The sequence below is a fragment of the Gracilinanus agilis genome, chromosome 2 (genome assembly GCF_016433145.1).
Source record: "Gracilinanus agilis isolate LMUSP501 chromosome 2, AgileGrace, whole genome shotgun sequence".
NCBI lineage: Eukaryota > Metazoa > Chordata > Mammalia > Didelphimorphia > Didelphidae > Gracilinanus > Gracilinanus agilis.
In genome coordinates, this window is record NC_058131.1 from 502,332,982 (window position 1) to 502,348,056 (window position 15,075).

Consider the following 15,075-nt stretch of genomic DNA (forward strand, 5'->3'; position numbering starts at 1 on the left):
GTGTGTGTGTGTGTGTGTGTGTGTGTGTGTGTGTGTGTGTGTGTGTGTGTGTGTGTGTTTCTGCTTTGTTTTGTTTTGATTTGATATGAGTCTTCTTCAGTAATATGACCAATGTAGAGACGTTTTGCATGATCAAACAATGCAGAAACCAATCATATTGTCTTATTGTCTCAGGAAGGGGAAAGAGAGAGTATTTAGAACTCAAAAGTTTTAGGAAACATGTTAAGGAAGCAGCTGGGTGGCTCAGTGGCTTGAAAGCCAGACCTAGAGAAAGGAAGTCCTAGGTTCAAATCTGGCCTCAGACACTTCTTAGCTGCATGACCCTGGGCAAGTCACTTAACCCCCATTGCCTAGCCCTTACCACTCTTCTGCCTTGGAACCAATGCCCAGTATTGATTTCAAGATGTAAGGTAAGAGTTTTTAAAAAGAAAAAGAAAACAAATGTTAAAAATTGTAATTATATGTAATTGGGAAAAGTAAAATATTAAAAGAAAACAAATATAGGACAGCAACATCAGAACATGAATTTAGAGCTAGGGGATATCTTTGAAGCATTCAGTTAATAATAATAGCTAACATTTATTCAGCACTTCTTATGTGCCAGGTACTGTGTTGAGCCCTTTTTTGGTTATTATCTCATTTGTTTTTCACAACAACCCCAGGAGTTAGTGCTATTATTATCCCATTATACAGTTTAAGAAACAGGTGAACAGAGGCATAGTGTTATAATTATCAAGGGTCCCACAGCTAATCATTTTCTGAGGCAGGATTTGCAATCAAATCTTCTTCCAGTCTTGAATCTATTATGCCATCTAGCTGCCTTTAAACCTAGATTTTCAGTTTCTAATTTGATGCTACACAATGACCATGCTATATCATCAAAGGTAATTTCTCTTGGATAATAAGTAAATGCTGTCGTAGATCATCTTAGATTCTTTGCAACCTGTTTTCCAGCTGCATGTCTAACTTTCCTTATGCATAATTTCAAAATCTGGTGTAGTTTCAACCCTGTTCTGTTACTTCTCTATATAATCCTTGGACACTGTTAGGCTTCCTCTTCAGGTTCCCCTCTAAAATAACAAAGAAAAAGGGGGCAGCTGGGTGGCTCAGTGGATAGAGAGCCAGGCCTATAAATGGGAGGTCCTAGGTTCAAATCTAGCCTCAGATACTTCCCAGCTGTGTAACCCCCATTGCCTAGTCCTTAACCACTCTTCCACCCTAAGGCAGAAAGTAAGGGTTTTGTTTAAAATAAAGTAACAGAGTCAAGTGAGTTGTGAAGATCCTGATGCCAACTTCCAACCACCCTGGCTCCAAACCTTAGCTTCATCTTTAGCCCTGCCTCATCCTCAGCCCCTGCTGAATCAGTCAGGAGAACCGAGTGGCCTCTGTACATGTTTGTCCCAAGCAGCAACCATCGCCTCTGTCCACTACTGCTTCCTCATGCACCGGCTGAGGAAGTGCAGCCAGATCCTCTGGAGTCTCTTCCACCTCAGAACCTGGAGAACCTCCATCCCAGAGCTCCCCTCTGCCAGATGCCCTGGCCCTTCGGCCGGCCCCCTCTTCACACCGCGTGTCTCCTATTTCTGTTCTGTCCTCCCTGCTCCCTGCTGCCATTCCCCCAATCCCCAGGCCCAGGCTCTCACTGCTAGACCAAGGCCAATGCAGTCACATCTTCTACCTTATTCAACTACAAGCAGCCTATTACTGTGACAACACCCATCTGGAAAATTGGTAATGATGTACTTAGGGGTATTTTTGCACAGTGGATTATGTGAGCTCCTGAAAAACTTTATGATAGAAATGGGCTCTGATACCTAAAATTGGTTCCATTTTCTCTCTATGAAATTTGTACAGGCATTATCTGCTTTTAGATTTCTTCATACTCAAATCTTCTCTTACTTTTAGGTAATGTTTTAGATGAAAGAATAGAAAAGATGATTTGGAAAAGGAATGGAGGAGAAAATATTTGGCTTCTTGGGGCTTTTTGACTTCCCTGAACTAAGTTGGTTTGGATTGTAAATTTCATAAAAGATACATTTGTTCCATAAAGCATCTTATTTTCCCAAAATTTTGGATGTTTTAGTAATTTCATCCTGTGTTTCTTCAGGGAATGGATACCTTCAAAGTCAAGAAGAAAGTCTTTTCAGAAAATCGGGAACCAGCAACCTCTTTTCCTGTGCCCTATGATTTGCCTCCAGAAATTTATGACAGTAAAGGTAAGACTTGAATTAATAAAAAGTGTGCATATGGGCATATGTGCCCTAAAGCAAAAAATATTTGATGTCCCTAGAGAATTGAGTTTTTATGGCATCTCTGCAATAAGATAAAGAACTAGACTTTGCCTCAGGTCATATGGTGTGGTAAAAACAGGAATGATGAGAAAGACATAGAGGCTCTGGGTTTGAGTTCTGCTAGGTGTAGGACCTTGGATGAATCATTAAACTCTCTGGGCTTATATCTCCTTAGCTGTAAAATGAGGGGCTGGGACTAGACATCTTCTAAAGTTGTCTTTGTGTGACCCTCTTACCCATTCGGGGTTGTCTTCACCTGCTGTATAGCTATTGAGGGTGGAAGATAGCAGAACACTTAGTGCCTGGTTTTGAGTTCCTCATTACCACCTAGGCATGACCATTTTGTATCTGCCTATGTTGTCCTGGGTCCCTTAATATCCTGGTCACCTTACTATGGATCTTATCTCAACCAAGTCATAGAAAAAACTGGGAAAGTAATAGAAGGTAGATGTCCCAAAGGGCAATCTAGTCAGATGTTTTTAGTTGTGTTTTTTTCCCCAATTAACTGAAATCTATTTTCTCTTCCTTTAACTTAATTAATCCTTTTCCATTATTGGGGAAAAAATGTAAAACAAAACAGAAAAACTCCTTGTAACCAGTAGGCTTAGTCAAATAAAATAAATTCTCTACATTAGCCATATCCAAAGAACTTATGTCTCCTTCTGCATCCTGAATCCATCACTTCTCTGTCCAAAAGTAGGTAATATGCTTCATTGTGCTTTTTCTTTGCTTCATGTAGCATTTTGTACTACTGAATGGACCTTTGTTTTTAAGGATCATATCTTACTTTTGGAAAATACTTTAAAGGTCTTACTGCAGAAAGCAGAACATCTTCCTTGAATATGCTGCATCTTGTGTATTGCTAATACCAAGTAACACACTGAAAATGCTAGTAATTGAAATCTAATTTCATGTTGTTCACACTATGCTTTGGGACAGAGTGGCTATTAACATTTCAAAAGCATTTCATTTTTCACAGTGGTTTGTAATTTACTCCCATACCTATAAAACTCTTTCAGGTTATTTTCACATCAAAAGGTATTTAAAAAAAATAATAAAATGTGGCTGGACTTCAGACCCAGGCAAGAGCCATCCTTTGCTCTTGTGGTTACAGGAATAAGGAATACACATGGCTATCGAGGTATGGGCTGCCTCTTGGGCAGGGGTGTCTATGAGTTTTGAGACCCCATTTTCACTTGAGATTAGGTGGGGATAAGAGGATTTAGGTCATTACAAAGAGATTAAAGGTCTGGGAGGTACAACAAGAGAGACAAAATGAAATTGAAAAAGTTAGAAAGAAGATAGTCACTGGGATCACTTAAAATTTAGGACAACTCAGGTTTTTGCTAATTGACTACACATTCTTTTAGGCTCCCTTTCCATAGTGAGTGTTGTTTTGTAAAGCTGCATGTAATTTAAATTGTATTTCCAGTACATTAGAGCAATTGTTAGGTATAGAGAGAAACCAGAAGATGGACTAGGACAGAGCTTTGGTGTATACCTACAATTAATAGGCATGACATAGAAGATGAATCATTAGGTGAGACTGAGAAGATATGGGCAGGTAGATGGAGAACTATCTGTGAGCTCATCAGTCTTGGTACCTCTATCTGACCGTGTGAATTGTAACCTATCGATGGCTGAGCCTCCAAGATGCTGGCCAATGTCTTATCAGAAATCTACTGCTGGAAGGAACCCTACAGTATGCTCAAGGCCATCCTCTAAATCTCAACATCAGGGGCATGCAAATTCACATCAGCTGTTCTCTCTTCTTCTTGCAACATGACTGGCCCACATCCTTTTCTGGTCTCTGATATATTGCATGTAATTTCTTATTGGTTTTGTGCTGTAGTCTACTTGTAATGAGGGTTTGTCTTTTCCTTTGTGTCAGCCTTTCTTGCTGTGAAGGACCTATGATTTTGACTCCTTACAGATTTTGGAATCCCACAACTTATAGCCATTTAGCATCTCCCAAAGAATATTGCTTAAAGAGAAATTTTTACTCTAGGGAGAACTTGGGATGATTAAAAAGACCACACAATTTAATGAATGTAATCTAATCCATTTTCTTCCTACTGTTTAGTTGTGGACTTGGATCATTGTTGATTTGCAGCATCACACATACACACACACACACACGCACGCACGCATGCGCATGCTAAAAAATCAGCCCTGTGAGCTTTCTAGCCAAGTATGTATTAGCAACTTGGATGGACAGCCTGCATCCACTTGGTTTTTTCCTATGAATTTATAATTTAGGAGATTCAGTAGTGTTCCTGTTCCACAATTTGATGCAGTTAGCAACATGACATTTCCAAATTGTAGCATCTGGCAACTTCCTCCTCAATTGGAATCCCTTCTTCACTTTGGAATCAGAGTCAGATATCCTCCATGGCCGAAGTCTTTGACAAGCCTTACTCAAGGCATCTAAGTGGCACTGTGGATGGCATGCAGGACTTGGAGTCTGGAAGACTTGAGTTCAAATCTAGCCTCAGATACTTACTAGCTGTGTGACCAAGTTTTCTCAACTATAAAACCGGGATTAATAAGAGCACCTACCTCTGCATTGTTGTGAGGATCATAATATTATAATATTATAATATTAATAATAATAATAATACTTGACAGTGCTTGGCATATGGCTGGTACTTAATAAATGCTTATTCCATTCTTCAATATTAATAAAATATTTGATCATTAAATCAATCAAATCTAGTATCTTTTGGCGGTCTTTCAAGAAATCTTTTATAATCATAACATAGCATTGAATAACCCTGTTGGAGTAGATCCTTCAGAGGGTTTCATTTGTACAATCAAATAATCTTTTATTTTTAATATAAAACAATAAGCATAATGGAATCTTGCATTTTGTGTACCCTTCAGTCAGATGAGGGATTATTATAATATTGTATACTATAGAGTTTGGGTTTTTAAAGTCTTTTTTGTTCCTGTTTCATATGTTCATCCAAGATCATTTTGATAATATGTAGACCGAGAAAATAAATATGCACATCAGTAGTTAGCAATGTCATCTTGACCATTTTTTTTTTTTTAGTTGCAATAATGTCTCTGAATTTCCACAATTTTTGTATCTCTTCTTGTCTTTGATTTATTTTGAAAATTGACCTTTCAGAAAGCTGGAAACTGGTTACTTCCCACACATTTCCCCTGTATGTATTTGCTTTAGTCTAGCTGATCTTTTCATCTTTATATTCTTAATGCCATTGCTAGTTCCTTGTGCAGCTCATGAAGAACTATAATGTTGACCTTCAAATGTAGTGGTCCCAGTTTAAGTGATGGAGAAAAAAATTTGCTATAGAAATCTTGAAAAAAATTTTCTCATGTTGAGAACCATTGGAGAAATAGGATCAAATTTAGGGCCTGTTATCTGGATTCCCTACGTGACCAATCCAGGCTGAGGCAGTCTTTGTGTTTGGTTCTGGTCACCTGAGCCCTGAAAAGCTCTGGTACCAGCAGGTAGGTTAATCCAAAAACAATTTGATCCCTCCAAAAGGCTATTAGGAGTCATTTAGAGAAACAGAGTCTGTAATGGACATTTTATCTGGATCCCATTACAAAATCATCGGCAAGTAAAACTGTGTGTATGATTTTTCTGAACTGCGTGTCAGGACGCAGACAGAATGGGCCATCTAAGGTAAAAATCTGAGGCTCCTCTTTTGACTCAATTTTAGATCCCCACCTTTCTTAATATTCTTATTGGAAAGTTTTGAGTCTTTAGCAGACCAGCATCTACTGAGTTAATGATTCCTCTCCTTGATAATTAAGAAACCTGAACCCTAACAAACATTACTTAGATAAGACTGCATACTTAGATAAAACTGGATCTGAACTTTATTTGACCAGGTGCTCAATTAGTGAGCATCTCCATAAAATATTTCAGCTCCCAGAATTATCCCCTACTAATTGATGATTGGAATTTGACCATTGTCTTTATACCTTTACTCTTAAGACTTTAATGGGTTATGTATGATTTGTTACCCCTTCACAACTGTGACTCTTTCTTTGTGTTCTTTGTTTGAAATCAGTATATAATAAACTCCAAAGCCCACAGAGTTCAGGACAGCATGGGCTAACCACAAGTCTAGTTGTTCTCATTTTCTTTCTCCTGCCTTAACAAATCCTATGCCACCATACGCCACTCAGGACCCCTAAAACTATATAGAGGCTGGCCCCCTATATTCTCACTTTTTAAAATCCTTCACCTTCTCTCCAGTTATATCCCTTTTATTAAAAAAATGATTTTTTAAAAATCAATAGCTTTCTTTTTACATAGTCTAGATTCCCCCACACACACCTCTTCCCAGAGAGCCATATAAAAAAAAAATGAAATATGACAAGCAGACAGTGTTTGCTGATAATTTTAGATAAATACTATTTATCATTTTGAGTAATTTTCCATTTATTCCAGTGTTTTTAAGGAAAATAGGTGTTATATTTTATCAAAGGTTTTTTCTGTATCTTGAAATAATCATATCGTTTTCTTTTGGTTTTGTTACTGATATGGTCAGTTGTTTCCAGATATTGAACTATCCTAGCATTCCTGGTATAAAACCCATCTGGTAATTGTATGGCCCTTGTGATATATTGCTGTCATCTCCTTACTACTATTTTAAGTTTTTTGCATCAGTATTCATTATTGATTAATTGGTCTATATTATATAATATTAAGTATTATTGGTCTACAATTTTCTTTCTATTTTTGTTCTTCCTGATTTGTGTGTATGTGTGTGTGTAAATAGCACCATATTTATGTCACCAAAGGAATTTGGTAGAGATCTTTCCTTAGCTATTTTTCCAAATAATTTATATGGTTTTGAAATCCATGTTACTTTCAATAGAATTCATTTGTGATTCCATCTGTTCCTGGGTCTTTTTTCTTAGGGAATTCATTGAAAGCTTGTTCAATTTCTTTTTCTGAGATGGTATTGTTTAAATATTCTATTTCCTTTTCTGTTACTTTAGGCAGTTTATATTTCTTTAAATACTCATCTGTTTCATTTAGATTATCAGATTTATCGGTATGTAATTGGGCAAAATAACTCCTAACAATTGCTTTAATTTTCTCTTCACAAATTCTAATTTCACCCTTTTAATTTTTAATACTGGTAATTTGGTTTTCTTTTTTCTTTTTTTGGATAGAATTAATCAATGATTTATTTTATTGACTTTTAAAAATAAAACCATCACCTTGTTTTATTTATTAGTTCAGTGGTTTTCTTATTTTCAGCTTTACTAATCTCCCCTTTGAGTTTTAGAATTTCTAATTTGGCGTTTAAAGGAATTTGCTTGATTTCTATGTTTTTGTCAAAGAATTTTAAAAATAACTAAAAAGGAAAATTAATCAACCAAACAAATTCATTGAAAAAACGTTTAACATTATATGTATGGTTCCACACTCCTAGATTTACCCTTCCTTTCTGTACTCCCATTTGAGGAGGTAACTTTTCCTATCTCTTCTTTGGGACCAAGCTTGTTCTGTGATTTTACAACATTCATTTTCATTTGTTTTGTGGTGATAGTGGTTCTTCCCATTTACACTATTGGAGTCATTATCCCCATTTTTTTTCTTGGTTCTGTTTAATACAGTTTGCATCAGTTTGTGTAAATCTTCCCACCCTTCTCTATAAGTTGTCACATTCATTGTTTTCTTCCAGCTCAGTAACATTCATGATATTCATGTACCACAATATTTGAATTATTTCATTATACTGTGGTTGACATTGAGCTTGAATTCCATTAAAACCCTTAAGTCTTTCTTCATCTGAATTGCTGTCATGTCACTCCCTGGTTTAAATCACTGAAAAATCTGTATCATACAATATGTTTAGGGAGTATCCAGGATTAAGTCAATGCCATTAGTTAGTTGCTTTGGTGAATGGATAAGTAAGGCTTATAGTTAACAACGTAATGAAATATAATTAGTATTTCTGACCTCCATTGAAGTAATTTATTCTCTTAAATGTTACTATTCTCCCTATCCTCTTATATTATTAATTTTACAAACCCTTTATTGATAATTCAGAAATGATCTTGAACCTAGTCTTTGAATTGTCAAAAACACCTAATTACTAATTACCAAGGTAATGTGGTATGAATAAAACTGACAGGTAAACTCATCATCCTGTAGGAATTAGTGTGTGTGTGTGTGTGGGGGGGGTATACCTACTGCTTCTGTAAATAAAAAGCACAGTTTCACGGAAGTCAGCCTTGTATCATAAATATAGTTATGGAGTTGTGATTGGGAACCTTGGGTTTACATCTGAATTTTGCCATTAAGTGGCTTGTGTGATACTGAACAAGTCACTTCTCTCTGGGCCTAAGTGTTTTTCAACCTTCTTTAAATGAGTTATTTTATGATCTCTTTTATAAAATGAGGCAAGATTTCAAGGTCCTTTCTAACTGTTTCCATCCAGGAACTCAACAAAGAGTGATTAAATGCCTATTTTTTGCAAGAGCACTCACTGTACTAGGGTTTAGCACTCTGTATAAGCTTTGTATTTTGTTTTATTTTTTTCCGCCAAGGTTTTTTTAGATATGAGGAGTTTGTAAATGACTTGAAACTCAGATGGATCTGTGATCATGGTGGGTTCTCCTTCCTTCTGTGAGGATTAGTATAGCCAGTCCATGCTGGGATAGGAGCAATATCCTAAGGCTCTCTCCCCAAGGAGGCGAGGCTAGTTTTTCCGTCAAAGGTATTACAGTGGTCCTTGAGTCTTAATTGCCATGAAACCTACCTACTAAAAAACCAGAACATGAGGAATTAACCTGCTTCTCCCTCAGTCCCTTCTGACTAGAAGACCAACATGGTGCCCAGAAATGAATCCCAGTGGAATCAGTACTCTAGTCTCCCTGCTTTTCCCTGCTATGGCCATCTATTCCTCCCTTTGTTAATGGTTTGATCTGCAAGTGTTTTATTTCAATCCAGCCTCAAACCTAAGCTACGAGACTGGCCTGAGTTGATTTCACATGCCTTCTGTTACATCTGGCCTACTACCCAAGCCTTCTCATCCTACATGGTTCTTTCTCATGCCTTTCCATAAATATCTCCTTGGGTGATCCACTCCACATTTGGGAGCCTCTGATTCTTTTAATAATTCATGAAACACCAATCATTTGGCTAAAAAAAATGGTAAATTAAATATCTGTGAATTCATTTTGTATTATGTATATACATACATATGTGTACATATATAATTACCCATTTATACTCTTTTATTTATGATTTTCCACAGGGCTACCAAAGAAATATTACTAAAGGACTCCTCTATTTGATATTTAAAGCTTTTTAGAAATCTCTTCAGATCACCTTTCCATTTATTCTTTTTATGAACTCTGATGTCTGGCTTATCTGTACTGCATGCTATTCCTCACACATAAAGTAATTTGATCTACCATTATTGTACCTTTACATGGACTGTCTCAAATCTCAGCCCAAGTGCCATTGCCTAGTTGATGAATTACCTACCCCCTACCTCTACCCCCAACCACCCTCCCTTACCGTTTACCTGGTATTTATTTTGTTTTTATTTGGTATTGACTTATATGCTGATATAATTTATCCCAATATAATGTCAGCTGTTTGAAGGCATACTTTCATTTTTGTCTATCCAAAATTCTAAAGACTATTCCATCCAAGTTTGGAGAATGGCTTATTGTCAGAAAATTGGCCCCAGGGAAGAGTTTTTGGTTTTAGGTTTTTTTATCCAGCAACTCATAATGGTAAGCTGTTAAAATAGGAAAGAGTTTCTAGTCTGTCAATAGGGAGGAAAAAAGTGTCTCATTTGATGAAATAACAGCTCCTCAAAGAAATGTGAGTTTTTAAACTAGCAAGTGTTCCTAAAACTGTCAGAACTAAAAAGTAACAGTAGACATCTTAGTGTGATAAGAAACTAGGGCAGAGATATCTTTTGTTCTTTGATTTCTAATGTTAACACTGAACTTCAACTCTAGAATGCAAAGGGACAATTTGTAAAACATGTTGTTAGGAGTCTTGAAGAACTCTGAGGAGACTCTATTATCTTTTACGTTGTAAAATATTTGTCATTTTTTGTCAGATAGTAGAACAAAAGATCAGCCTAGGAAAAAAAGGAGACAGCCCTGTATTCCTATTTGTATAATAAATCAGAAGACCTAAATTCTAATTCTGTGTTTGCCACTTGTTGGGTTATGTGAACCTGAGCAACTCTGTCTTAGTTCCTCATCTGTAAAATGAGCTGGAGAAGAGAATGGCAAACCACTCCATTGACTTTGCCAAGAAAACCCTAGAAGGGGTTAATAAGAGTTGGACATGATTGAAACAACTGAACAACTATGAATTAGATTAGATAAAAATCAGATAAATACAATTAAACAAAATTAGATTAAACATCCTTGTGAATGTTTGTATGAAACCTTGGAAAAGGAAGTCATAGACTCTACAGAGGTGGTGCTTAGTAGTAAAGTAAGTTTTGTGTCTAAAGTTTTTCCATAATTCACTTAATCTCCCTTTTTCTCAGTTTCCTTTTCTGTAAAATGGAGATAATAACAACACCTATCTCCCAGGGCTGTTGTAAGGGAAAAATAAGATATTTGTAAAGTGCTTTGCAAATCTTAAAAAGCTATTATTGTTATTACTGTTACCCTGAGTGGACAAGATAGTAATAATAATAATAATTAGTTCTTATTTTCCACTTTTTGTTGCAAAAGAGAATGATGTTTAAGTTGGAATGGACAAAGCAGAAATAGCTAATGAGGAGTTGATATAGAAGATACAGAAGGAAGGAGATGGTAGAAGTACCCAGTTGCCATTAATGAGTTCAAGTCATCAGGCTCTAAGTATATCCCAGGGTCCTGCAGGCATGGGTGGATGAAATCACTACTCTAAGGTCAGTGGTCTTTGAAAGAATGTGAAGGGGAGAAATGGTTCCTCCAGGGCTTGAAGAGAGAAATGTTCTCATTTTTAAGAGTCAATAAAACTAAAAGCCTTTTTTAATGTTACTGATTTCTGGGGGGGAAATTGAAAAGATTATTTAAGTAATGGGTTTGTAAAAATCCACAATACATTTTATCACAGAAAGTCGGGGAGGTTTCAGAATAGGTAATTCCAAGCTTGAATGTTGGGGGAGGGGGCAGACCTAGGGACTGATTGAGGAAAAGAGAAGCAGGGGAATAGAAGCATATTACATTAAATAGGTGTTACTAGGCTTGAGTACATTCCTTAGTTTTCATTATCCACTTCTTTGTAAAGGGGAGATATTTGTTTGTGGGAAGGGTAAAGATTTAAAAGCCAAATCCAACATTATGTGATTTATAAGAAACTCATTTGAAAGAGAAATATTCATATAGAATTAAAATAATGGGGAAAAACAAATCCTTTTATTCTTCTGATACTCCTCAAAGCCAGGAAGAAACCCTCCCCTATCTATAGTAATATGAAAAAATACTCCAAATCACCAAGAATTAGTGAAATGCAAATTAAAGCTATTCTGAGGTTCTATCTTATACTGTTTGATTAGCAAAGAGGCAAAAACAAAACAACACAAAATGGAAAATGTTGGAGGGGCTATAGGAAAACATATATTGATATGCTGTTGGTAGACCTACGAATAGTATAATCATATCAAAATCAATTTGGAATTTTGCATAAAAAGTCATTAAATACTGTATGTTCCACTTGAAGCAGTTATAGCACTTCAGGTATATTATCCACAAGAGAAGAAGTAAAGAGAAAAAAGTCCTTTTATGTACAAAAATATTTTTCTTTGGCAAAAAAGCTAGAGAGTAAGCGAGAATGCTCATTGAGAGATTGCTGAAAAATTATGGAATATGGATATGATAGAGGTCTACTTTACTATAAGAACTGAGGAACTTAGGGAGCAGTGGAGTGGCTCAGTAGATTGAGAGCCAGGTCTAGAGATGAGAGTTACTGGATGACCCCAGGCAAGTTACTTCACCTTCATTGCCTAGCCCTTACCATTCTTCTTCCTTGGAACCAATATCCAGTATTGATTCTAAGATGGAAGGTAAGGATTTTTTTAAAAAGTGAGAAACTAGATTTCAAAAAAAATATATTGAAAGACTTGTCTGAATTATTAACAGTAAAGTGAACACAACCAATAGAAAAATTTATATCATAACATCAGTATCAGAAATGAAAAAAATTTAAGACTTTTATAAACTGATGGAGAATAAAATGAGCAGAAGCAAGAGAACTGCTATACAGTTACAATGCTGTGATAACAAACACCTTCAAAAGTGGTAAGCACTAGAGGGGGCAGCTGGGTAGCTCAGTGGAGTGAGACTCAGGCCTAGAGACGGGAGGTCCTAGGTTCCAAACCCGGCCTCAGCCACTTCCCAGCTGTGTGACCCTGGGCAAGTCACTTGACCCCCATTGCCCACCCTTACCACTCTTCCACCTATGAGACAATACACCGAAGTACAAGGGTTTAAAAAAAAAAAAAGTGGTAAGCACTAGAGACATGTTCTCTACATCCTGAAAGAAGATGGATTCTAGGTACCAAACAATACATATATTTTCTAATACTGCCAGAAATGATTTTTATTTAAAAATGCATATTTGTTCAAAAGATTTTTTTCCCCTTGGGTAGATGGGAAAAGGGTGAGGAAATATATTTCTGTGAATTTTTTTTTTAAACCACTTTGTTAAATACTACAAAGCCTGGGTAATAATTATACGGCCGAACATGGCAATAGTAAAATAGATTTGATTAAAAAGAGAAAATAGGAAAAAGATATTATCCTTTAAGCTTACCAAAATAATATTAATGACTAATATGTGTATATATATATATATATGTACCAAATGTTATAGCATCTAAAAATGAAAAGGAAATCTAAGAAATTTATAGGAAGAAATGGGCAGTAAAACTTAATAGTTGAGGACCTAAATATACTATGTCAGACCTAGACAACTGTAATAAAATATAAACAGGAAAAACGTTAATGACCTGAATAGAAAATAAAATAGATTGCTCATAATTACTGAATAAGAGTAGAAAGTCATATAGATATACCTCAGCTCTATGTGGTACTTTTACAAATAATTACCATGTATTAGGACATAAAATTCTCAAGAACAAATAAAAAATAGAGAAGATAATGAATACATCCTTTACCTACTACAGTGCAATAAATCTTATATTTAAAAAGGGGCCTTTGAAGAAAGGATTAAAATTAATTACAAATAGAATTAAAGTCCTAAAGAATTGATAATTCAAAGGGCAAATCGTAGAAACAAGATATAAATTCATTAAATGACAACAGTGAAGCAATATTCCAAAACTTTTGGGATCCGACTAAAGCAACCCTGAGAGAAAAACTTATCTTCAAACCAGAAATTCCTTTTTGAATATCTTGGATTGCTTTTGGCAATCTGAAACCTATGGACCACTTTACAGAATGTTGTTAAATACATAAAAGAAAATGCATAGCATTATAAAGCAAACCAATTACATTGAAATACATTATACAGATATTTAAGTGACAAGTTCACAGACTCCAGCTTGAGGTCTTCTGTTCTAAAAAGTATTAGAAGAGAGAAAGAACAATCAGTGACTCGGGTATGGAATTTAAAAACCTAGAAAGATCCCACATTAAAAAACAAAACTAGAAATTATGAAAAATTAAAGAAATGATCAAAATGTAAATAAAATAAACCATTGAATTTATATATACATATAAATTCATATAATATATAAATATATATATAAATATATATAATTTTTATATATATGTGTACACACACACACACTTAGGAATATTTAATTAAGATGACCCATTAGCTGTTATGATTAAAGAGAGACAAATTGCCAGTCTCAAAAATGAAGAACGAATTCATAATAAATGATGAAATAAATTGTGAGGAATGTATTTTGCCTAATTACATAGCAACACAATTGAAAACCTAAATGAAGTATTTAACAATATTTACAAAAATATAAGTACCACAACTAACAGGAAATGAAATAGAGAATTTAAATAGACCATTTTCAAAAATTAAACTATAAATTAGCTATCAAAGAGGGTGGGAGGAAATGGATTGTGCCTAAAGAACTTAAAACAGAATTTTANTGTACACACACACACACACACTTAGGAATATTTAATTAAGATGACCCATTAGCTGTTATGATTAAAGAGAGACAAATTGCCAGTCTCAAAAATGAAGAACGAATTCATAATAAATGATGAAATAAATTGTGAGGAATGTATTTTGCCTAATTACATAGCAACACAATTGAAAACCTAAATGAAGTATTTAACAATATTTACAAAAATATAAGTACCACAACTAACAGGAAATGAAATAGAGAATTTAAATAGACCATTTTCAAAAATTAAACTATAAATTAGCTATCAAAGAGGGTGGGAGGAAATGGATTGTGCCTAAAGAACTTAAAACAGAATTTTATAAAACATTCAAAAACAATTTCTTTTAGCTTTTAAATTTTTTTAATTGATTAGTAAAGATATTTTTTTCCATGGTTACATGATTCATGTTCTTTCCCTCTCCTCTTCCCACTCCTCTCCTGTAGCCAAGGCGTAATTCCACTGGGTTTTACATGTGTCATTGATCAAGTTCTATTTCCAAATTATTATTAACTTGCACTAAAGTGATCATTTAGAGTCTACATCCCCAATCATATCCCCATCAACCGAGGTGATCAAGCAGTTGTTTTTGTTCTGTGTTTCTGCTCCCACAGTTCTTCTCTGGATGTGGATAGCATTCTTTCTCATATGTCCTTCAGAAATGTCTTGGATCATT

At 35.2% G+C, this 15,075-nt stretch overlaps 1 protein-coding gene across 1 annotated transcript in view; it reads left to right on the forward strand.

Annotated features, from left to right (window-relative positions):
- TDP1 (tyrosyl-DNA phosphodiesterase 1) overlaps positions 1 to 15,075 on the forward strand; it is a 164,491-nt gene that overhangs the window by 131,562 nt on the left and 17,854 nt on the right. The window contains exon 15 of the mRNA XM_044664999.1: positions 2,108 to 2,216. Coding sequence (XP_044520934.1) covers positions 2,108 to 2,216 — 109 coding nt within the window. The remainder of the gene's footprint in view (positions 1 to 2,107; positions 2,217 to 15,075) is intronic.